At 39.9% G+C, this 26,720-nt stretch overlaps 1 protein-coding gene across 1 annotated transcript in view; it reads right to left on the reverse strand.

Annotated features, from left to right (window-relative positions):
* Positions 1-8,074: 8,074 nt before the first annotated feature.
* Positions 8,075-26,720, reverse strand: part of LOC126234288 (mitochondrial fission 1 protein) — a 43,466-nt gene continuing 24,820 nt past the window's right edge. Inside the window, exons 3-4 of the mRNA XM_049942975.1 lie at positions 21,961-22,066; positions 8,075-8,740 (exon numbers count right to left, since the gene is read on the reverse strand). Coding sequence (XP_049798932.1) covers positions 8,646-8,740; positions 21,961-22,066 — 201 coding nt within the window. The 3' untranslated portion in view covers positions 8,075-8,645. The remainder of the gene's footprint in view (positions 8,741-21,960; positions 22,067-26,720) is intronic.

A 26,720-nucleotide genomic window follows, 5' to 3' on the forward strand; every position in this document is an offset into this window, starting at 1 on the left:
TTAGAAGTGGGGATGGACGTCCCCGATGGTGGGGGGGGGGGGGGGAGGCAGGGGGGGGATCCTTGCTCCCGAAGTAGGTGGTGCAGGAGCAACAGGAAGGGAAATGCCCCTCACCATCAAGGAGGCAGGTGTAGTCTTCCAGCTGTGAGAGGTGACCTTGGTTGGCAGAGCTGATGGTGCCAAAACTTGTAGCGGCGGCATAACACGATGACATACGCACACAATGCAGGCATTCAAATTTTCTCTTAGCCTCAGTGTAGGTCAGTCAGACCAGGGTCTTGTACTCCAAGAATTTCCTTTCTTTCAGGAGAATCCTGCAGTCAGGCGAGCAAGGTGAATGGTGCTCTCCGCAGTTGACACAGATGGGAGGTGGGGCACATGGAGTATTGGGATGTGATGGGCACCCACAATCTCGGCATATGACCCTGGAAGTACAGCGGGAAGACATATGGCCGAACTTCCAGCACTTAAAGCACCACATCGGGGAAGGGACATAGGGCTTTACATCACACTGGTAGGTCATCACCTTGACCTTCTCGGGCAATGTATCGCCCTCAAAGGCCAAGATAAAGGTGCCAGTAGCAACCTGATTATCCTTTGGACCTCGGTGGACACACTGGACAAAATTTACACCTCGCCACTCTAAATCGGTGCGCAGCTCATCATCAGACTGCAAAAGAAAGTCTCTGTGAAATATGATACCCCAGACCAGATTTAAGCTCTTACGGGGCGTGATGGTTACAGAAACATCCCCCAGAAGTACGACCCCAAATCGTTCCCCTCCCTGGCCACACAATGGGAGGATTATCAGGCTAAGGATGGCAGCAGATCTTATTCGCCCCAATACCTTATATGTTCGAGAGCTCGTGGGGAATCTTTCATGAGGATGAAGCCTCAGTTTTTTGTTGAGCATTTAGAGGGCAAGTTCAGGGACATGGAGGGCTTGTCCAAAATGAGATCTGTCAGTCTTGATCAAAACAGCATCCTCTGCCCAGTCATGGGCGAGTAACTCCCATGACTGGGCAGAGGATGCTGTTTTGATCAAGACTGACACAGATCTCATTTTGGACAAGCCCTCCATGTCCCTGAACTTGTCCTCTAAATGCTCAACAAAAAACTGAGGCTTCATCCTCATGAAAGATTCCGCATGAGCTCTCGAACATACAAGGTATTGGGGCGAATAAGATCTGCTGCCATCCTTAACCTGATGTTCCTCCCATTGTGTGGCCAGGGAGGGGAACGATTTGGGGTTGTACTTCCGTGCATTTAATTGAGCTCGTGATCGTTTACAGACCACTAGCAAGAGATGTTGGACTACATTTCATCACGTCATCCGCCCTGATGCCACCCACTCCGACCAGGAGACCTCCCCACGAGCGCCATCCAGCCGCAGCAAAGGCCACCTGGCAGGATGGCCATTGCTGTGAGTCTCGATGCCCCAGGGGAATGGGCATCTACCCCTTGGCATATGAACGGAGATAACGGCGCAGGCATCAGCAGAGAGATTCCTGTGTGGTCAGGGGCCTACAACCAACAGCGTGCAGAGTGGCCCCACCACAACGGACTGGCTACCGTACTGGATATCAGCTGCAAAGAAGTCCATGGTCATCATTGATGCAGAAATTGACACTGCACAGTGCATGGTGGAAAACGCATCCAGGAAGGTGTCCTCACTCAAGAGATTAAGAATGGGCAGGACTGCAATGCGACAACGAGAAAGTGCGCTAAAGATCTCAATGCACGATGGACACAATGCACCTTGTAAGGCGCCCTTCCCCAATTGGCTTGCTCTTCGGGAAAATTTGGAAGAGTGGAGGTCAAACCCTACAGGGGACCATCACAAAGGCTGAAACGTGTGAAACTCCTTTTAGTCCCCTCATACGACAGGCAGGAATACCTCGGTCCTATTCTAACACCCAGACCTGCAGGAGGGGGGGGGGGGGGGGGGGGGGCTAATATCAGAGATAACTAACAGATTCCAGATGAATTTTAGAAACATTCTGAAAGGAGTACACTAGAAAACAAATGAAAGATATTAGAAATCAATCCCAGCACACATCTGCTCTGATAGCAAAGTCACGCAAGAACAATCACTTTAATCAGGCCTTTTGTTAAATATAGGAAAGTTCCAATATACACACTTGCAAGAAATGTTAAGGATGTGTTCACAAAACTACAAATCACAAGAGGGTAGAACTACAAAATGACTAGCCAACTGATTCAATACACTTAAGACATACAGATTAGAGACAACCATTCTCTCACTTGATCTACACAATATGGGTTCTAATAGCTGGCCGCTGTGGCCAAGCAGTTCTAGGCGCTTCAGTCCGGAATTGCACTGCTGCTACAGTTGCAGTTTCAAATCCTGCCTCAGGCATGGATGTGTGTGATGTCCTTAGCTTAGTTAGGTTTAAGTAGTTCTAAGTCTAGGGGACTGATGCCCTCAGATGTTAAATCCCATAGTGCTTAGAGCCATTTTTTTGGGTTCTAATGTAATAGCAGAACGAATCTTCATACACAGTACAATTCCACTTGAATAAAACACAGAACCATAGTTTGAGCTAAGAACACAGCATGACTATTTCCTGTTCAATACTCTAGTCTATTAACAAAAAGTCATTTAACAAAAGAGTGCCAAACAGGTACTACATAATGTACTGGATCATCGTCATTCTGTGCCTGATGGATGAATCACGCAGCAAAATTGAGCAATTACATGTGAACATAAATAATACTATTCATGATAAGATAAATTTTAAACTGGAAAAAGAATAAAGTAGGCAGTTGAATTTTCTTGGACAGTGGAACAAATGTTCATAACAACCAACACACATCTGAGATATACCGGAAACCCACAACAAATGCAATAATGCACAACAGATATCTTGTAACCCCAATTCATACAAGAAAGAAGCTGTTAAATACACCTTCAACAGACAAAACACACTACAATTAAACACAGGTAACTACCAACACAAAATGAATATCATAGTATGAAAAACAATGGATACAAATACAATCTGGAAACAAAGTTGAACAACAAAAATTAGGAAACAAACAGCAGCACACACACACAAATACCTATCACAAGCATACAGCCTCACACAAACATACGAGACAACAATAGGAAAAACAGTGTGAGAAAGAGAGAAAAATTGGTATAAAATGGACAAACACACACACACAGAATGCTTAATATTTTCAGAAAAATTAGCATGAAAAAAGCTCACCAATCAACAATTCAATCAAAAAATACTTCCCACAACAATAACAAAAAAATGATCAACATTAGAAACCAGGAATCCATCAACTAAAATGTAATGTTTAATGGAAGACACCAGGAGAACATTTGGCGAGGATTTAAGAGCAGGACTGCAAAGAAACCTTTCAACTTTTGCCCAATACATACACCAAAACAAAATTATCAGATGCACAGAAATGGAAATCTTAACCATATATAAGAAGAAAAAGACTTCCTGAATCCATGAGAAAACAGAAAATAAAGAGCTCCTAGAGCTCATAAATAATCAGGCCAGCCTTGCAAACCACAAACTGTAAATTACAAAATCACCTAGTATATTAACCCTTTGAAGTATAATGGCTTTGTTTCAGTCCACTTAGCCTCCTACTTTTTCTCAGTTGACTGACAGTGGCTTCAAGTGAATCCATTGCTCTCAGGCCTACAATGCTGCCATTTGCAGGAATTTTTGTAAATAGGACCACAATCTTTTTCATTGTTGTACGAAAGTTTCTAGCATTGGTGTTTACTTCAGTTATCATGGTTGCTGTTTAATTTACTCAATCAAAAATTTCATTTGCATACAAGGTATGTTCCTAGATACTTATGTTTGAAAATGTTAAGACATAATGTGTCATCGTCATCATCTTTATCTTTGACAGTTTCTAGCCTCTGGCTGGGTATGTATGGAACACAGGCCTCTCCATCGTCTTCTGTCTTGCCTCCATCTCTCCATCTTCACCTTGGTTCAGTCTTCTCCTTTCTTCTGGACGCATTCCTCTACTCCTTTCAGCCATCTGTCTCTCGGTCTTCCTCTTTGTCTCTTTCCTTCCAGTTTCATCTTGTGTATCCTCATCTCCTCCATTCTCTTAATGTGTCCATACCACCTCAGCCTTGATTTCTCTATCTCCTCCTGTAATGGTTCCACCTTCATTAACTCTCTGATCCTCTCATTTCTTAACCTGTCTATCTTTGACACTCGAATACCGTTTAAGAATTTTATCTCACTAGCTTTTACTTTGCTTTTCTCTCTTCCTTTCATAACTCAGGTTTCTGATGCATATGTCAGGATCGGGACATAGCATGACTGGTATATAACCTTTTTACTAATTTGGGGTACATCCTTGCTTCATATCAGGCTTCTGACACTCTCCCGAATGCTTCTGCTTTTCTCCCCAGCTCAGTTATTTCCTGTCTTTTTCCCATCTCCCTGTATTGGGCTTCCTATGTATTTTAAACTCTCCACTCTCCTCAATCGTTTACCACCAATTGTTATTCCCGTTGTTCCTCTCTCCTCCTTTCTTATTGTGATAATCACCTCACGCTTACTTAAACTACATTTCATCCCATATTATTGTGCTCTTCATTCCCATATGTCCAACTGCTCTTGTACTTCCTCCTCCTTACTCTCCCAAATCATCAGATCTGCAAACACCATAGCTTTCATCTTCCTTTCACCAATTACTTGTGCTACTGTACTCATTGTATCATCCATCACTGCAATGAAGTGTAATGGTGGAAGTGAACTTCCCTCAAGCCATTCCTCTGTTAAATCCAAGCGGATCTCTCTCCTCCCACTTTCACACAGCTCACACTTCCATGGTACATTTCCCTTATCCTCCAAATAATCTGTTTTGGTACTCCTCTGTTCTCCAGGGCTTTCCACACTTTGCTTCTACGTTCACTATCATAAGCTTTTTCAATGTCCAGGAAGGTCATTAGTAGATCTATCCCATATTCACAGTGCTCTTCCTGCAGTCGTCTTACAGCAAAAATTAGATCCACCGTGGACCTTCCTATTCTGAAGCAATGTTGCTCTTCTCTCATTCTTCCTTTTAATTTTGCCCAAATTCATGCTTCCAAAATTTTCTCAAAAATCTTTGCACAATGACTCATCAATGTTATCCCCCAATAGTTCTTGCACTCTTTTCTAATTCCCTTCTTAAAGATAGGGAAAATTATTCCCTTTTTCCAGTCTTCTAGGATCATCATCTGTCTCCAAACAGTTTTCATTACATGATATAGTCATTGTATCCCCACCTCTCCTGCTGCTCTCACCATCTCTACACTTAGCTCATGCAGACCTGGTGACTTCCGTCCCTTGATCTTGTCCAATGCCTCATCCACTCCTCCCCATGTAAGGTCTTTTTCTATTTGCTGTTCCTCCTCCTCTTTTTCTCCTCGGCTTGTTCCTCCTCATTCAGGTCTACATTCGGATTCAGGAGTTCTCCAAAATACTCCTTCCACATTCTTGAGTTTCTCCTTATTCTCTACATCTTGTCCACTTTTGTTCACCATTCAAGCATAATCTGTTTTACTGCTCTTCCTCTTACTTTTAATCATCCCATATAAAACCTTTTTTGAACCTTCACTATCCTCCTCCATCATTCTGGTCCACTGTTCCATCCACTTTCTTCTTTTCTCCATCACCCCTCTTTTTGCTTCTTTCTTGCTTGCATGATACTCTTCTCTTGTCTCTACTGTTCTCTTCTGGAACCACACCCTAAAGGCGCTATTCTTCTTCTGCACTATATCCTCTGTTTTATCATTCCACCAGGGTGTTTCTTTCCACTCTTTTTGTTGCTTGTCCTCCAACATATTACTTCCACCGCACTTACGAATGTTCCCTTGAATCTACCCCATTTCTCTTCTACCGTTTTTGGTTCATCCTTTGGGATGCTTTCCCTTTACTACTTGTAGGTACTGTAGCCTGCTTTCTTCCCCTCTTCAACTTTCATACCCTTATACATCTTTCCTGGTTTTCTGTCCCTTTATTATCCTTAGTCCCTCTCAGGTTCATTACCAGCAAACTGTGGTCGCTATCCAAAGCCTCTGATGGTATTACCTTAATGTCAATGATGTTCCTATTCATCTCACTATCATACAGGAAGTAATCAACTATTGACTTTCTCTAAGTCTTGACTGTGTCATATAATCTTGTGGCTCTCTTTTCCTGAACCAAGAGTTCCCAACCAGCAAGCCATTCTTTTCACAGAACTCCAATAGTCTTCCACCTTCCTCATTTCGGCAGCCCAACCCTCTGGTCCAAGCACACTTTCACACCCTTGTCTCTCTCTTCCAACATGTGGGTTTAAATTTCCCATTACTATCATTCTTCCTCCCCCATCTGCTTCTGCATTTCCTCTTCAAACTCTTGCTTCTCCTCAGAAGTGCAACCCACCTGCACTGCATACAGGTATTACCTCTATGGTCATCCCCTTGAGTGATATTTTTGGTCTTCAGGTAGCATAATATGCACAGTAATGTGGTGGCTTCATATGGAGCCATTGTGCTCACCCACACTTGTCCAACCCTAACCTGTAGTTTTTCCTCCCCAGCAGACATCATCTAGAAAAACACTGTCTGAAAAAGAAAATTCAGAAATTTTGTACAAACTTACATCTGAACCCAACTTAGAAAGTCAACTTGATGCCATTTTTGATCCTGGTCTGTGTTACTGCTGAAGAAGTAACATTGGGATGCCAACACTCAAAATCCCAAGAGGCATAATTAATTCTGAGAGTGAAAGAGATTATTATGATAGTTTTAGCAGTGATGATGATCCTTTATGCCACACCATGTGCCTCCAGAAAATGGCCCCCCCATAGATCCAGATGAAGTTGTAAAACATGTTGCTCGTCATCTGACAAAAATTGTGTCATTCTATGCCATAATTAAGTTATTTTGAGTCTATTCAAGGTAAGCTGTGTGTTTTTGTACTGTGTGTGCGTGCGTGTGTGTGTGTGTGTGTGTGTGTGTCACCAAGATTTGACACAGTGGTCAAATGAAGCGGCCACCTAAATTGTATGGAAATGTAGGAAAAAATGAACACAGTGTCATTTTGATTTCCTTGCTGTGTATATGAATTAACTTAATTCCCACCTGAAATTCAGTGGCTTTATGTTCTGTGCTTCAAAGGGTTACGATATGGATATATAACCCCATATCTACACCATTGTCACCCGTCACTGCTGTTCTTCATCCCTCCTCAGCCTGTTTTCCATTCCCCAATACCACCTCCTTCCTGCTGCTATACCTATTATCACCGATTCCTCCCCCCCCCCCCCTCTCCAAACTCAACCCCCACTCCTCTCAACTTGTCTTAATGGGTAATAATTCATGAATCACAGTTAATAAATGTATTCACAAGCTTGGCGGCACTCAGACGCTACAAAAACTATAGAACACACAAGAACACTGTTCCAAGAATCTAAGTTCTACATATTTATTTTATGACAGTTTTGTGAAGTTTTGGAAAAGTGCAAAAAACACAAATGCAGATAAGGTGGGACATAACAGCCAAAAATTCATAAAAGATGAAAGAGAAACAGTGTTTTTCAAGTTCAACCACTGCTAGAAAGGAAAAAAAAAAAGCAATTCACTTGACAACATGTGAAAAAGAGGACAAAAATTAAGTAAATTGCACATGAAATTTATAGAGAAAAAAAATTTTGAATCTAAAAGAAGAGGAAAGTTACATCATTTATATACCATATTTTAAGAATATCCATTGAAGAAGTTTTGTAAATAGAACCAACATGCATCTGGTGAAACACCAATTTCAGCCAGTTTGAGAGAAGAACATTATTTTTGGAAGTTGCCCATGAAATTCCTGTTGACCACTATGCACATTTCAAATGATTCTCGTGAAACTCCTCGTTTTCTGATTCAGAATGGTAACTGTCCACTCTTTTCAGTAATATCAAACCATAATAACCTTCCCTCATTTTATCTCTGTTAGGCTTTAATGTTCAACATAGGTATGAACTCAACTACTAAAATGTAACAAACGTGTTGCAAAAGGAAAAAAGGTTAAAAAATTATACACCATCATTTTATAATGTTTACATGTTGTGTGCTTTTATTGCATATAGTATTCAATGTCTATACTGAAAAAATATTTTTTTTTAATATATGAATAGGTGACTTATGGGCCATATACATATAAAAGCAAGTTAATCAGTCTCTAAATAATTTATCTTCAAAATGTAGCTGCAAATATTTTTAAGAAATAATTATGACATTTAAAATCACACTGTTCACAGATGTCTCAATTATGGCTACTCTCACAGAAAAGTACAACTGTACTATAACAATATTATGAGAAAAGATTTATTTCATAAATAAAATTATCAACAAAGCTGTACATATATAATTAAAACATAATAACAAATATAGTAATAATAATGGCAATATCTACTAAGTAGTCAACAGCAGACTCATGGGCACAAACCTGCTGCACAAAATGAAGTGGCAAAAATTTTGTACAAAGTAAACTAAATGTGGAAAAAATACATCTTTATATAATGCGCATTTGGAAAAAAAATAGCCACTTTGACTTGACTGACACTCATATGGAACTGGTTACAGTGCAGCAAAATCACCGTTGTGGCTGGTACACTTCTTAAGACTTACGGGCTGCCATAGCCACACCCATACCAACTATGGCACCCACAGCAAGTACAACTCCACCAGCCAGAGCCATTCCAGCCAGCCCTTCTGCAAAGAAACAAATGTTAGCATTCCAACTGAAAACATCAAATTACTACGCAAAAATTTGTAAAATGAATAAAACAACTGAGTGCTCATACCAATGAAAATGACGGACCCATCAATTTGAATACTGTTGATTTTAGAAACTTTAAATTACCTTATACTTGGTACAATGAAACTGTATTTTTTAAATCTATGTTCATTGTGTCCTGTTTTACACGGTCTGACAAAGCAACTTCTTCTCAAAAACATTTATGTCCACTAATGCTACACAACTGACAAAGTGCTGAATGAACTTTTTGTACACTTATGACTTGCCAATGATTTGTTACAGTACATCAGTCACTGTAGTAAAAATATACATAACCTGTTGTATTTCTGACACTTTACACGATGTAATTTCTCTTACTACCCCAGCAGAACTGATGATGGCAAATAATGCAGCTTACATTTAATTTACACAGGAGAAATTTTTATTTCTTCTACATTATGGGCAGACAGCATTTCAACAGCACATGTAAATCAGTGTTTCTTCTAGCATCAATGTCTTGACTGTAACAGGACATTTGGTCCAGTGTGTAAAATAATTTTCTTCCTCCGGGTACAAGTGACATACACTGTATTTTAATGTATCATAATTCTAGCGTTTTATCTTTTCCCCTTTTCCTTCTATTAGTATTACTAACCCTACTGAGGGCTGAATGGCAATGCAGGATAGCACTTCTGACCAACAAGTCAGAGTGTTGCATCATACAGCATAAGGCGCAGACAGCATCAAATTCAGCACTAAAGCCTCCTAAGCATAGGGTACACAACCGACCATCGCACTTCCTGTTCACAAGGATCAGGTGGCCAGACGCAGCATGGAAGTTATGCAACCCGTAATACTTTCTTTGAGGCATTTAAATAGGCTGCCTTCACAGACCAACTGAGGCAGTAAATTTCACCTCACTAGACCCTTAATGCAAATGCATGGTTGGTTGATAATATCTTAACATACTTAGTGGATCACATGCTCACATTATGTAACACTTACATGCTGTTAAGATACTGGTCAGAATTTACGCACTCTGTACGAAAAAAAGCTGTTTGATGGACACTAGTATTCCCTTTATGTATCCAATTCTGTCTTTTATCATGTGCCTCTAAGTCTGAATTTTGGAATTTTCATTATCACACCACACCACCAGTTTACAGCCCTGTGATGTATGTGCAACAACACTGCCGTGACAATCATATAAACAATACTGAATGGAACAGTCCACATGATGAATGCCAAAACATTTGCCAGTGTTTTTGTTGTTAGTTACAAACTGTAGAAGTATTACAAGCCTCAAAATTTTATCTGCGTATCTATGCAATAATATACATGTTTCATGAAACACTTATTTAATTTGGTAACTTTTATAGTTCCACTTACAACTTTTCTTGATTTCTTATGCTCCTCACAGAAAATAGCCACAGCAAAAACAAATCATTATACTTGCAGAGCACCAACCAGGGATCATGATAAGTGCACACTTAAGTTCATCTGGGGGTATGGGAGAGAATCTCAAACCCTGATGCAGATACTAAAAGTAGTATTACAAAATCTGAGTAAACAATGTCACTTCTACATATGGAAAGAAGACAAGAGGAACATGAAGGGAAATCACGCCGATTTTTGTAATTAATGGTGAAGCATTAGCTCAGGTGAACAGGATAAGGGACAAAATACTGTCTGCTTGAAGAAATTTTATATTCTTTAATGGATTATACAAAGCAGTGAACACTGAAGAGACAAGTGACAAGCTGACAGTGAGTTGGCCTGTAACGCATGAAAAGACAGCACACTGCCTGCAAGATGCAAGGTTCCTAATTGAGAGTCCCAGTCAGGCACGCAACACTAATGCATTACTACTATGTTTACCAACCAGCTAGTTGGTGATGGTTCAGGTACTTTTTCCTAAACTGGTTCAGCAAAATAATGAAAAATTTGAACTAAGATGGGCACAGAGATACCAAATGTATCGATCTCTATTGCATTAAACAACAGATGTCCAATGGAATATCCAATAGGCTTAAGAATATATTTTGGACTGTTTCATGAAAACTGTAATTTGAGTCAAGTCCTCTTCTGCTGCATGTTTGAATATACTTCTTTTCAATGAGATAATATCTAAAGAGGTGACACTGGAAAAATATATGGTAGATGAGATACAGATAAGGATAATACACCATGCAAAGCATTAAATCTTATTTTATTTTTAACAGTTCCTAAAATCTGTGTTAGTTATTCACATGTACCCAAGGGGGAAAAGGTGGGTAAACAAGTCAGTTTCATTGACTAGCAGATGAATTAAGACATTCATCACATAACAGAAATGATAAAATTAAGATTCCAGGTAAGTTCCCTGAGAGCTCTTTGTGAGCTACTGTCTACTTAGATATATCAGATCAGGTAGAAATTCCTGCTGTTGAGAGGAAGTAAGGGGGGGGGGGGGGGAGGAGAATTTAAGATAGATCCTGCCACATTTTCTGTTTCCCCGTTCAGCAAGGCAGTTTCTTCACTCAGCATTAAGTCAAGTAAATATCTGTAGTAGAATGCTGTTACACATTTTGCATGTTGTATTTTTCTTGGGAAGCTGAGCTTTATATGATCCAACAACAAGACAAAAGACACAGTGCATTCAGTTTTACTAAAGACTCCCAGTTCCGTACTAGTAATGTTAGGCTGTTCTGATTGATTAAGCACTACCCTGTTATGTATCCGTGAGCTACAGTTTTTATTATTTGATCTCATCTTAAAGCACATACTGAAGCTATCAGTTTACATACATAACCTTACCCCTATTTACACAGACTAGTCATCAGGGAATATCAGTGACAATCTCTTATTTTATTATATACTTCACCCTCATGTCACAAATTTTGTCATTATTGTTTTTGACTTACTACCAAGTCATTTTCAGGTAATTTAATTAAAAAGGAAGAAAAAAGTGCGTAATAAAATATTAGAAAACTATATTTTATATCACACTCCCACGCATAACTACACATACATTAGATAGTAATTCATCACTAACAAGCCATGTCTACACTCAGTGTTGGAACTGAAGGCTTCAGTTGACTATGTAATAGTATAAAGTTGGTAAATACACAGTAACATAAATTGAAACTAGTACTATTGATAATGTCCCACTCCTTTCAGTAACACTTTTTTCTTGTTTTTCAGCTAACTGTCCTTCTGCAAGAATAGCTTAAGTCTTGTACATACTCAAAATGATTCATTTCTTATTTACATAATATTTCGTGTAATTTCATAGCTTGTGCCAGAATTTACCAACTGCTGATTACAGTGGTGTATTTAGTTTTGTTGAAAATTTAACTGGTTACATGAAATGGCTCTTAGAATAATGTGTAATGGTGAAATCCCAATGAGATAGTCAGCAGGTTTAACAGTATTGACACCAATAATTAGAAAGTTTTGAGAGTGTTCTTTCTAGTAATCTTTCTCAATTTTCCAAAAACTAATTAACTTCAAAGATATTCATAATTACAGAGCAGTTACACCCAAATTTACTTTTGCCAATTGAATTATTATGCTTGCTACGTTCCAGGATTTGACTTTATATTTCTGTTGCTCTAATTTTTATGAATCAGGTAACACTGTTCATCATTCAATTTATCTCATAATTGAGAAATTGCATTAATTAACAAAATTTCTATCAAGGCAATGTGCTTGTGTGTTTTCCCTTCTTTTCTGAAAAAGGTTTTGGCAGAAAGTTGAGTGTGTTTTCATTGTGTCTATCTGCAACTCAATGTGTTATCTTTACAGCAAGTACAATCTATCCTTTTCGTAATTTTTGTTTACTTATGAATACATAGTTCACCACGTAGGCATATAGTGTGCCAAACAAACAGTACTGAGACCTTTCATAATTTTTGAACAACATTTAGTTAAATCACATCATTGGAACCTAGAGATCATCTACAGTATTAAATTTTCACCCCATAGTTATATGAACTATAATACAATATCTGAAATCACAAAATATCATTATGCCAGTCTTAATACCACTGCAACCCCACAGCACAAGAGTAACAACTTTACGAAAGTTCTATTCACATCATATTATAAAATGTCCATGACCAAAAGTTACAAGATAAACATAAACGAAACAGAATCCACACATTGCAATGGTCGGTTGCTTATCTATGACAGATCACAGATAAAATGAGACTAAATTAACATTTCTTCATCATAATGTTCCTGAAAGTTGAACTTACTGAATATCTTCAGGAATTGTCTTTGATTATTAACAAATGCACATGAAATGCATCTACCAATCTGCACTTAATATACTGTGTTTTTATTTTTAAATGTAATTGGTAACATTCCAAGAACTGTGCATGATTGACTATTGTTTGCAGAATTATGATTTTTGGAAGATGGAACATTACAAAATTTGTTGCCACTGAAGTCAACAAGAAATGTAAGTGCCAGTCAGGTGGTGACGGAATACAAACCGAATTGTTTGGTAAACTTATCACCATCCAAACGAAAATACTTAATTTGAACGAATGTGGAATTGTGAGAAATGTAGCAACTGCATCGCATTCCTCACTGAACTGTATGCCTAACAATAAAAGCAATATCACATTACGAGACTTCAATTCAAAGCGTGCAATTAACAACCACGTTAGACACTTACAATTCTACTAACAAACACAGGATAAAATGTCTTCGCAATATAAAAATTATGAGAGTAAGACACATCTAAGTAAAAAAAGCAAAAGCTGAATTATCGGTGTAGATATGCTAGACCTGGATCAGAAGCAGCACAAATAACACCCAGCTGCAGAGTGGATTTGCAAGTAGCGGATTACCAGGGACATTAAATAAGTAACACAACACGTCTCCCCCCCCCCACCTACTCTCTCTCTCTCTCTCTCTCTCTCTCTCTCTCTCTCTCTCTCTCCCCCCCCCCTCCCCCACCCCCCTCCCTCGCAAACAGAATGCGTATCGCTTGAGGAGGGCATCACGCCAGTATGACAGTGGTAGTTCGGCAGCTTCTGCAAAGGGATTCTCAACTGGGCTAGTGTAATAGGCACCAGTGGTCAAATGTATTCCACAATGGTAATGTGTTAACACAGTCAAGATGAATGAATGTCCAGCTGAATAAACTAAATATCCATAGCCAAGTTTTGAACAGACAAGGGATCGGTATAAACAGAGGAGGACTGTCCAATGTTCTAAGTACCCTTAGGATATGTAGGACATTGAGGGACTGGGTATAGCACGTGGCCAGGTGAGACGCAGGGAGGACCAAGAAAGTTTCCTACCAAGCATGAGCCCCACGGATTTTGTAGTTTCAGCGAACAGGGGGCTCAGCAAAAAGATGTACAGATGGTGGAAGAAACCCATTGCACCACCAGAAATTCATACAAACAGTTTTGTCAGTGGACAAGCAAAAGCCACTGTCAATGCTCCACAAGTAACAGACATTGCTGAAAACACAATAGATCGCAAAGACGTTGACCAAACGCAGTTATGGGTCTGATGGTGGCTTCACACCAGCATCTGGGAAATGTGTCATCTGCCTACATGCGATTGTATGTACAAAGGAGAAATTGCCTGCCACAAGAGAGAGGTGCTGCAACATCTGTATATGTCTGGCTTGTCTACTTCCATTTATACTAAATTTACCTGTCGCTTGTCACGAGTGGCAAAAGGCACGGCACTTTACTTGCATCTACTTGGAAGTCTCATGACTGATTTATTACAGGGAAGTGTATTTTGTAAAATTTCAGTGCTCGTAGGTAAAGGGGCTAATAATTCTGGTCTGTGAACATGTGAGAAAATGCACAGCTCGCAACACTGCTCTGAATCAGGCAGGTGTGTCATGCGCACTCAGAGCTTTGTGCTGGCTTGCGTATGTCAACTGGCCACCAATGGAAGCTTATGGAACCTACCGGTCCTTTTCAGTACATCGGAGTTAGCAGCCTGTGGCATGAGTTGCCTCTTGAGATGGCTGAGGGCAACAGTTTCATGAGCTTGCTAGAAAACAATTTATGGCCGAAAAGTACAAGTCTTGGAATGTGGTTTGGCCTTGGGAAATACAGAAGCATCCAACTATGCTCCAATTCGCTCATCACCGGCTGACATCAGCAGGAATTCCTAGAACAAACAAGTGAAGAAGATGTGCTCCGACTGGCCTGTGACTGACGACATTCCCGGGTGGGGATTTGGTAACATGGAACTGACATGCTACTGGTGGAAAAGCGTTGCATTTTTCCTTAGTGGTGTTTGTGGAAAGATGGGCGCAAACTGCTCCATTGGAACTGGTGGAAGAAGAGAGAGACATTTGGTTTTTTGGTGGATGGGGATAGATAGTTGGAGATGTCATGGCACTTGGAGGTGTACAAGTCCTGATGAGCAAGGGAGTCCAATTCTCTACTATGACCACAGTCCTCCGAATTACCACCACAGCAGACTGGTGAGAGTATACCGCAGCATGGCTCACTAGTGGGGGTTAACGTTTAAACAGGAAGCATACCATTGCCACAGCTCCACTAAACAGGACTTCTGCCTTAGTGCCATTTGATATGGTATTCAATCAACCACTGAAGTTTCTAAATTAATCGTTGGGTTGAAATAGATTAATGATTAAATGTGCAGCTAGGATACAGTGGCCATCCCTCCACATACCTATCTTGTAAACTGTCATCAGCAATTAACTTTGTTTTTCATAGAATGTTGAAGCCAATACTTTGTAATTACTTAAAATAATTAATAATCTTTTTATGTTTCATTTGCATTTCTATTTTGATGAGCACATAGTTCCCTTCAGTTTGCTAATTTATTCTACTGACTGAACAGGCAGTTATATAGTAGATTTATTGAAATTTACCACCTTATGATTCCATGTTAAGGCAGTCCAAGATAGTGATTATGTTGCTTAATTTACAGTTAACATGGAGTCATAAGGGGACTGTGAGAGAGTCTTGGTAATTCATTACTCAGATATGTTTCATAGTCTCACAAACCATGGGATATTGCAACCTTGGTCCCAGAGAGCCAACAGACGTTGCCCCACACGACGGAAGAGGGTGGAATTGTTAAAAGAATTAATACAGGAAATCCATCTACCTTTCTTGCTATCCCGATGAATGTGATGACACCGTGCATGCAACTATTTATAACAAATACTGTTTGTCATTGTAGGATGATGGTTAAAAACAGAGAGACCATATCCCCGCATGCAAATCACATTGCGGCACGCGTCAGTCCATCAGAGGACTGGGACACGGTACGGTAAAGAAGTGCGAGGTATGGAACATTCTGAAGCCTTCAGGATTTGTAAGGTACTCTACCTGGCCATCACAAGTGGGGAAACTATGTTCATCGGAGGTCACCAGCTAGAAGTAAAGCCTCCAGTCTGCCTCAGACCCTTAGAAAACTGCCGATTGGGTTTACACTGCTACATTGTGCACAGGCTGGGGAATACTGTTCCATCAAATCTAACAGAGCATCAAAATTTGCAAAGGCAGAAAGGTAAGCAGTGCGCACCAGCGATATTGAGGTCGGCGGGGTGAGAGTATCATGCAATGACATCTTTGAAGAGGATCTCTGAGTCCGGGAAGGAGAGGACCATTTGCTTTGTTCAATTTCTTAGTGTCACTATAGTTGGCAGACAAAGACTTTATTTTACTTGTTTTATTTTAGACATCTAGTTCTAGATGACCAAACTGTGGAGTAAATATCCAAGGTCATGGAAAGAGTAAGTACACGAAATTACTACATAAAAGTAATAACAGATAAAATAAAATGTCTATGAATAAAAAAAAAAAAGAAAAAAAGACAATCCATAAGTTTATGTAAATGCAATCAATAATATAACACAGCAATCAGCTTTTTTGAATTCTTGTGGTAGCTTACTTAAAAATGGATGCAGCAGTATACTGCACACCTTTCTGCACAACAGTCAAGGAAGTGTGATCCAAATGCATTCTGCCTAGTATTAACTGAATGAATCCAGCTGGGTGGAAGGATGTAAGAAGTCCTTGAAGGAATGTTCCTGTCTCCTTTCCAGCCTGTGATTTGTGATTTTTCCATCATGGGCGAAGATCTGGTAGCTTGTTGTGCAACTGTAGGAGGAGGAGACGGGAATATCATGATACTGGGTGATTTCACAGCTGCAGTACTGAACTGGAGGTCGCACATCTGCATGGCCATGTCCTTCGTGGAGTGATGCATATTGAGGACATTACTGTATGTGCTAGATGGTAAAATGCAGGGCTTTTGCCTAGCGAACAACTTTAGTGACAGGGTAGGGTACTTTGTGCTTCACCCGGATTTCCTGGACATTCCACTCGTTGAGATACACACGACATTCACGGGATGAGGCAGCATGGCCGCCACGACAATTGATACAGGGGGAGAAGGAGGTGGGCAGTTGCCCTTATGAGTATCTGTACAACAAGTAACACATTTGGCCACGTTTCGACAGGACACGCGATTATGGTTATAACACACACTGATAGCAACACATCTGGTTTCCAGTGTATAGTTGGACCACAATGACTTCATTGCCTGCCTTAATTTCAATAGAAACACTACTTGAACAAATGTGAGAAACAGAGTGCATGCAGGCATGGAGTTTGCATCAACCTTTTTCCATTACCCAAAGGACCTCAGCAATGCCCTAATCAGGGAGAGAATGTTGGATTTCTCCCTCGGTATGACCATCAAGTAGCCAAGTGTAAGGAACATCCCACAAAGCATTCAGTGTACGATTGGCCTCAACACAAAAAGGATAGCCATGGAGGAGCAAAGCTGTAAGCAGTTGTTGGGCTTGAAAAATCACAATTAATCTCCATAAGTGAAGTTCCATTGCATAAGCAAGAGCAGGATTTCACAGGGCCTGCAACTGCCTCAACACCTCTCTGAATAATAAACGGATTAACTGTAGCAAAAGACTGATCTCCTTCGGTACATGACACCACGAAGAACTGAGGTACAGCTGGGAGAGTCATTGAATCTTTAGCCTCATTTAGTTTATGTTTAATAGATGTAGACAGAGATGAAGATGACCGGCCCTTTAGGAAAAAATCCTCCACGACTGCCAGTGTCTGCAGTGGTGTGCTCCTTCAGACAGGGGAGCCTCTCGGGGAGGGTTGCCCACCTTCAGTGATTGTTGACACACACACACACACACACACACACACACACACACACACACACACAAACTCCAGACAGAGGGACTAATAGGCAATTGGGAAAGTAACAGCTCAGGCAGTCACCCCTTCCTGGGCCTGGCCTGTAACTGGCATTAGGTGTGAAACCTACCTGTACACCCGGGGCTAGCAAAAGCATTACCCAGTCACCAGTTATGGATCAAATATGTGGGACGGCCTTCATGAGTGCGCAGGGAGGAGGAAGAATAAACTAAAACACCGATGCGGAGGATGGGGAGAAGATTGAGAACAAAGAAAGAAGCAAAAAACAGATGAGGGGTTGTTCCAATCCTGGGCTACAAAAACTTCAGGACTCTTTCCCAAAAATACCCAAGAAACGTACCCCAAGGAAGTGGAAAAGTACATCAGACATGAAACACAGGATGAGAAGAGGTGCTGCAAAGCCTGGGGCCTCGTGACAGCCGAGCACAAACTCACCGAAGAATGGCGAGCCCCTCGAGGATGGTTATGAGTGTGTCAGCACTACCAACAGAGACATCCAGTTGAGCAGCAAGATCTACATCTACGTCTATACTCCGCAAGCCACCTGACGGTGTGTGGCGGAGGGTACCTTGAGTACTTCTATCAGTTCTCCCTTCTATTCCAGTCTCTTATTATTCGTGGAAAGAAAGATTGTCGGTATGCCTCTGTGTGGGGTCTAATGTCTCTCATTTTCTCCTCATGGTCTCTTTGCAAGATATACGTAGGAGGGAGCAATATACTGCTTGACTCCTCAGTGAAGGTATGTTCTCGAAACTTCACCAAAAGCCCGTACCGAGCTACCGAGCATCTCTCTTGCAGAGTTTTCCACTGGAGTATATCTATCATCTCCGTAACGCTTTCGTGATTACTAAATGATTCTGTAACGAAGCGCACTGCTCTCTGTTCGATCTTCTCCATCTCTTCTATCAACTGCATCTGGTACCGATCCCACACCGGTGAGCAGTATTCAAGTACTGGGCGAACAAGTATACTGTAACCTACTTCCTTTGTTTTCGGACTGCATTTCCTTAGGATTCTATCTCAGTCTGACATCTGCTTTACCGGTGATTAATTTTATATGGTCATTCCGTTTTAATTCACTCCTAATGCCTACTCCCAGATAATTTACGGAATTAACTGCTTCCAGTTGCTGACCTGCTATATTGTAGCTAAATGATAAAGGATCTTTCTTTCTATGTATTCGTAGCACATTACATTTGTCTACATTGAGACTCAATTGCTATTCCCTGCACCATGCGTCAATTCGTTGCAGATCCTCCTGCATTTCAGTACAATTTTCCATTGTTACATCCTCTCTATATATTACAGCATCATCTGCAAAAAGCCTCAGTGAACTTCCGATGTTATCCACAAGTTCAATAGCAACGGTCCTACGACACACCCCTGCAGCACACCTGAAATCACTTCAGAAGACTTCTCTCCACTGAGAATGACATTCTGCGTTCTGTCATCTATGAACTCTTTAATCCAATCACACAATTGGTCTGATAGTCCATATGCTCTTACTTTGTTCATTAAACGACTGTGGGGAACTGCATCAAATTCCTTGCAGAAGTCAAGAAATATGGCATCTACCTGGGAACCCGTGTCTCTGGCCCTCTGAGTCTCGTGGACGAATAGCTCAAACAGGGTTTCACAAGATCGTCTTTTTCGAAACCCATTCTGATTCCTACAGAGTAGATTTCTAGTCTCCGGTAAAGTCATTATAGTCTAACATAATACGTGTTCTGTACTTTTACAACTGATCAACGTTAGAGATATAGGTCTATAGTTCTGTACATCTGTTCGACGTCCCTTCTTGAAAACGGGGGATGACCTGTGCCCTTTTCCAATCTTTTGGAATGCTACGCTCTTCTAGAGACCTACGGTACACTGCTGCAAGAACGGGGCTAGTTCCTTTACGTACTCTGTGTAAAATCGAACTGGTTTCCCATCAGGTCCAGCAGCCTTTCCTCTTTTGAGCGATTTTAATTGTTTTCTACCCCTCTGTCATTTATTTCGATATCTACCGTTTTGTCATATGTGTGACAATCTACAGAAGGAATTTCAGTGCAGTCTTTGTTTGCAATCCATGAATCACCTTGAATAAGAGTGTCCACACGTTCCAACACTGCAGGAGTAACAGCTGTGTGCAACTGGTCGGTGCGGAGATCTGACATGTTTGCGCAACCTTGCTGCTACGATAAAAGATGCCTAGACAAATGACTCGCCATGCTTCTGTCCACTGTCAGGTCTCCATAAACATTCTGCAAATGACTATAAATATCTGTGATGCTCTTGTTTTTCCGCCAAAAGAAACTCAATGAGAGCTCTCTGCTTGGAACACACCTCTGTTACAGAAACCATTTTGGAGGCTACATATAGTGCCATCTTCTATCTGAAATTCATAGAACTATAGAGGCTGAAGTGGGAATATTCCATGATGTCACGCAACACATTTTTTTCAACCAAAATTGGTGAGAAAGAAGAAAGTGTTGCATTACTTATTGAATGCCTCTCATAGTATGTAGGAAGTTCAAAAAGTAAGTTACATATGTCGCCCCACTCCAAAATCCTTACACAACAGGAATGCCACACAGTCAGGAGTACATGTTCCATATTTCCTGCAGTGACATTCGTGCTGCATTTCTGGTAACAGATGCATCACTGGAAACCTAATCCAAAGTTCAAGTATGTGGAGCAGTGTAATTCACAGGCTGAATGTCTAAACTGCACACAAATTCATTGTGAAATTCTGGCAGTATATGGACCAAATGAAATACCATGTCCAGCCATAGTGAAATGATGCGATCAAGTTGACGAAGATTGAAAGAGACATGGGTTATGCTCGTCAGGATATCCAGATTTTGCATCGTGCTAGACCACCTGTGGAGGAAGATTTTCCAATGATAATATTTACGCAGTTCTCCAAAGGCTCCATGACCAAGGAGCAGATTTCTATCATTGATAGAATGTTCTCCACTGATCATTATGATCACCATTGTTATAATCAACTAGTCCCTGGGTCACTGTATCTGTTATTGGAAACAGAAGTATTACACCATCCCTCACCAGAGTCTTTTGCACGCATAACACATCCACTTTCAGCTTTTCTATCAGTCTTTGAAGGTTTCCATCATCAGCCTATTCCTCATGGCATTAACTCTCATTAGTTAATTATGATTTGGGCTGAATAGCATAAATAAAACATTATGTTCAACCATTCACCTTAATGAAATCATTTTTAATTCAGGTGATGCTCAGCATCTCCTGCCTCAAAGTATATGAAAAGTCATTGATCTTTCATGTTGCCTTAGTAGACAGACACCTACACGAAAGGCAATTTAAATTATCAGGCAAGTTAATATATCTGGATACCCTTCTAGGTTAAACCCTTTTGTAAGGTTGCAATTCCGTATGAAGTACATTAAATGTTCCAGTCTACACAATCTTAAATTCTACTTTTATTGCACTGTGAAAATCTGCAGGATCTTGCAAGCTCACAACTTACCTAGTAGTACCAGACTGACTGACACACACTTCTTTATACCTTCATATTTCCAGTATTCTGTTGCTGGGCTTCTTGCCTTGTCCTCAGTTTCTTAAGTTTGGTCTACAGTGGAGGTACAAACTTACTACCAGTGAAAGTAACTTCAAATTACAGCAATACTCTTTTTCCCTTATCACACTGTCAGCAAGGTTTATCTCTACAATGATGGAGTCTCCTTCAGCTAAGTACTTTGACTGTTAGTTCTGACAAGTCATCTTACCACAGAAATATGGTTTTGTTTGGAAAAACGAAAACACACACACACACACACACACACACACACACACACACACACAGAGAGAGAGAGAGAGAGAGAGAGAGAGAGAGAGAGAGAGACCCCAATGGAAGTTATCTTGCAGAGCACAGAAATGAAGCTATCTGTCAGCTACATTATCTACTTCCAACAGCCCAATTACCTGTGGCTAATTTAGAATACAAGTAAATAAATCTAGAAGATAAAAATCCAAGGACATACCTTTCTCCATCCGTTTCTTTATCAGTCTCTCTAAGCCCTGAACTTGTTGGTTTCCAGGTTCAACTTGTAGGAACACTCTACAGTATTGTAAAGCTTTGGTGTATTCCTGTAAACAACATGCATCATACATGAACTTTCATTAACTCAAAACCTTCTGCTTGGATTTATGAAACTAGCCTGACTATTTATAGAGAAAAATCAGTAAAACTTTAATAAGAGCACCAAATTCCTTGGGCATTGCCTTATTATGAAGGAAACTTGACACAGACAACTTCATGTATACTTTTTTGCAAGTTATGTGCCTAAGTTGGAACTGTGTGACACATTAAGTTTTTTATCTTCTGGAAATTTCTCAGTCTGTCATAAGAAGACAGAAGTCTCTTGCCATAGACCCCCTTCCCACAAATGATTTTTTTAAATAATAATCAATGCTGAACGGAAAAAAATTAAAATCAAAACAACACACAGAAAAATGTTATGTAGCAAGTTTAATCTCTCATAGCTTATGTCAGAATACTATGCTAGATCAGATGATTCCACAGAGGCTTGAAGTGTGTGTCTCCCTTCTCCTCCACTGAAACTTTAGTAGGGGAAACCATCTCCAACTAACTAAAAAACTTCTAGACGAGAGAGAAAGCATTTTGGCACAAAGAGCAGGAAGTAAATATTTGGGTTTGTTTAGAAAATAACTGTTGCCAGACACACACATTTCTTTTTATTTATCTTCTGCATGATGCATTTGATGGAATGACTTTTCAAATTCATTTTTTATTAATAGTGCCATGTATTTGTGATGTTTTTGGTGTGTGGCATAATACACAAAAAATGCACTTTAAAATGGTTAAAATTTCCTGAAATGCATCAAGCAAATGATAGATAAAAATGAAAACTTGAGTGGTACTGGAAAAAGTTATTTCATAAACAAACTCATTGTCTTAGTCACAAGCTTTCACCAACCATTTCTGATGGGTAAAATAAAGTAGAATGTAAATCATTTGTGGAAAGAGCTCAACTCATCTTACATACCAATATGCTGTTTTTTCCCTTTACCCTATGTCCTGAATGTGTCATCCATAAGGAGGAAAATAAATGATAAAATCCGTCTGCTCCTACAAAAGCTTATTTCATTAGGTGGTGCACATTTCAAAGCAGAGCCTCACTGTCAGGGCTTCAGTTGACTATAGAAGGACTTCAAAGTTTCAATTAAATGAAAACCGCAATGATGGTCCTTCCACTGAAGTTCTGACAAAGTTATCTCTCATCAAAAATTGCCATGACTGGCAAAGATGTCAGCAAATCTAGACCCTTTAATTGCTACAGATGCGCTCTCTGCAACCCTTTGTTTTGCCGTACTGCTTGCCTAATGCTGCTACTTGTGCTCAGCAACAGTGTTCCAGCTGCTGTGAAATACTTCTCATTCAATTCAAATACTTCTCATTCAATTTTAAGGAAACTATTTGGGGAAAAATTTTGAAGTTTGCATATGTTAAGCCATTAGCCCAACATGCAAGTTAAGGTTTCCACACACTTGGAAATGCTACTGACAAGACTTTCAAGATGACGGTAAATGAAATTAAGTGTACAGGAGTTACACAGATTTTAGCTGAAGCACTTGTAGTGACGTTTTTAAAAAAATAAATAAAAGATTCAAAAAATAAATAAAACTAAATAAAAAAAACCCAGACCCACAAATAATGTGTATGGAAACGGGCATCCTCCAGGAATTGTTTGGTAACATCCAATATGCTAATAAGATTTATATGCCAAGGACAATGTTTTGTTCGGAAATCAATTTTGAATGAGTACAATCAATTTACAAATTTTTCAGGTAGATATTTTTGACCCTGTACGTAATCTAATACATACATGAGATATTGTGGACCAGCTTGCATTAAATTACACATATCATTGAAATATCTGGCAACTGGACTCACTGTAATAAAAGTATTGCATTCCTAATAGCACTGTTTCTAAATTTTTATGTTTTCTACATTATACTGAAGGTAGATCAACTAGTAAGGTTTTTGTCTCAACAGCTCAGCTTTGTTTTCATTTTTTAACTTCTTCAAAGTTCTGATTACAGGTGCTGGAACTACGCATTTTACCAGCTCAATACTAAATTTTGCAACTATCCTTTGTACTAATGTGGATAACAGGCATTACACAGAAATAGCACTAATTTAAACAGTTCTATTTACACAGGATTTTAATGAAGTTCTAAATATCGAACTACTAATAAATTTTCATTTCGCAGTAATATTTACACTCAATGAATAAAGCAAAAAAATGTGATTAAACTGAAATAAAAAGACACGTTTACAGTAATTACTGTTCTGAAGTAATCTGAACCCCAGCAAGTTCACACTCCCAGTTACAATACTTTTTAATCCATTTCACCACTTCAAACAATGGTGTATTACTTTATTACAAATAAGTAATTATAAGTAGATGCTGAATGCTATTCCTATCACATAGTTTATGAACATTTTGCAAATTGAGAAAATATTTATTTACTTATTTGAAGACTAAGCCCGTTTATTGTATAGCACTAATTTTTCACATAAACAAATGATTCTAGATCTGTGCCGTCTAATGAATCTGAGCACACAGAGCAAACCCACCTATCAGCCTCTGCTGAAACTCACAGTCGATTGTGAGGGTGAAGCAACACAGTGCAAGCAATAACACACCTCTTATTTTCCATAATTTACATCTAAGTTGGCATGACAGAAGCACTTTTAAGAAATTTATGCCTGTGCAAGGTGGCTACTCAAACTTGGAAGAAGAAAAAAAAAATCTGATAATTTCAGGTGTGAGGTGGCAGATTGTGCCAATAAGCTCCTGATACATTAAAGAAAATGAATGGCGAGCTGGAGGGTGAGGGGGGCAGCATACCACAATGCTTACTTTCTTCCCAGCTGAGCTATGTACCAGTCATAAGCAGTAGTTTAACCATAGTTTTTTGAACATCAATAATTTGGACAGAACAATATTTTTTGAACATCAATAATTTATACAGAATAATATTCAATACCTCCCCCCATGAACCATGGACCTTGCCGTTGGTGGGGTGGCTTGTGTGCCTCAACGATACAGATAGCCATACCGTAGGTGCAACCACAACAGAGGGATATCTGTTGAGAGGCCAGACAAACGTGTGGTTTCTGAAGAGGGGCAGCAGCCTTTTCAGTAGTTGCAGGGGCAACAGTCTGGATGATTGACTGATATGGCCTTGTAACACTAACCAAAACGGTCCTGCTGTTTTGGTACTGCGAACGGCTGAAAGCAAAGGGAAACTACAGCCGTAATTTATAACGAGGGCATGCACCTTTACTGTATGATTAAATGATGATGGCGTCCTCTTGGGTAAAATATTCTGGAGATAAAATAGTCCCCCATTCGGATCTCCGGGCAGGGACTACTCAAGAGGACGTCGTTATCAGGAGAAAGAAAACTGGCATTCTACGGATCAGAGCGTGAAATGTCAGATCCCTTAATCGGGCAGGTACGTTAGAAAATTTAAAAAGGGAAATGGATAGGTTAAAGTTAGATATAGTGGGAATTAGTGAAGTTTGGTGGCAGGAGGAACAAGACTTCTGGTCAGGTGAATACAGGGTAGTAGTTGTTGTTGTTGAGGCCTTCAGTCCTGAGACTGGTTTGATGCAGCTCTCCATGCTACTCTATCCTGTGCAAGCTTCTTCATCTCCTAATACATACTGCAACCTACATCCTTCTGAATCTGCTTAGTGTATTCATCTCTTGGTCTCCCTCTACGATTTTTACCCTCCACGCTGCCCTCCAATACTAAATTGGTGATGCCGCAGAACATGTCCTACCAATCGATCCCTTCTTTTGTTAAGTTGTGCCACATACTCCTCTTCTCCCCAATCCTATTCAATACTTCCTGATTAGTTACGTGATCTACCCATCTAATCTTCAGCATTCTTCTGTAGCACCACATTTCAAAGGCTTCTATTCTCTTCTTGTCCAAACTATTTATCGTCCATGTTTCACTTCCATACATGGCTACACTCCATACAAATACTTTCAGAAATGACTTCCTGACATTTAAATCTATACTCGCTCTTAACAAATTTCTCTTCTTCAGAAACGCTTTCCTTGCCATTGCCAGTCTACATTTTATATCCTCTCTACTTAGACCATCATCAGTTACTTTGCTCCCCAAATAGCACAACTCCTTTACTACTTTAAGTGTCTCATTTCCTAATCTAATTCCCTCACCATCACCCGACTTAATTTGACTACATTCCATTATCCTCGTTTTGCTTTTGTTGATGTTCATCTTATATCTTCCTTTCAAGACAACGTCCATTCCATTCATCTGCTCTTCCAAGTCCTTTGCTGTCTCTGGCAGAATTACAATGTCATCGGCGAACCTCAAAGTTTTTATTTCTTCTCCTTGCATTTTAATACCTACTCCTAATTTTTCTTTTGTTTCCTTTACTGCTTGCTCAATATACAGATTGAATAACATCGGGGAGAGGCTACAACCCTGTCTCACTCCTTTCCCAACCACTGCTTCCCTTTCATGCCCCTCTACTCTTATAACTGCCATCTGGTTTCTGTACAAATTGTAAATAGCCTTTCGCTCCCTGTATTTTACCCCTGCCACCTTCATAATTTGAAAGAGATTATTCCAGTCAACATTGTCAAAAGCTTTCTCTAAGTCTACAAATGCTAGAAACGTAGGTTTGCCTTTTCTTAATCTAGCTTCTAAGATAAGTCTTAGGTGTCAGTAT

The sequence above is a fragment of the Schistocerca nitens genome, chromosome 2 (assembly GCF_023898315.1).
Source record: "Schistocerca nitens isolate TAMUIC-IGC-003100 chromosome 2, iqSchNite1.1, whole genome shotgun sequence".
NCBI lineage: Eukaryota > Metazoa > Arthropoda > Insecta > Orthoptera > Acrididae > Schistocerca > Schistocerca nitens.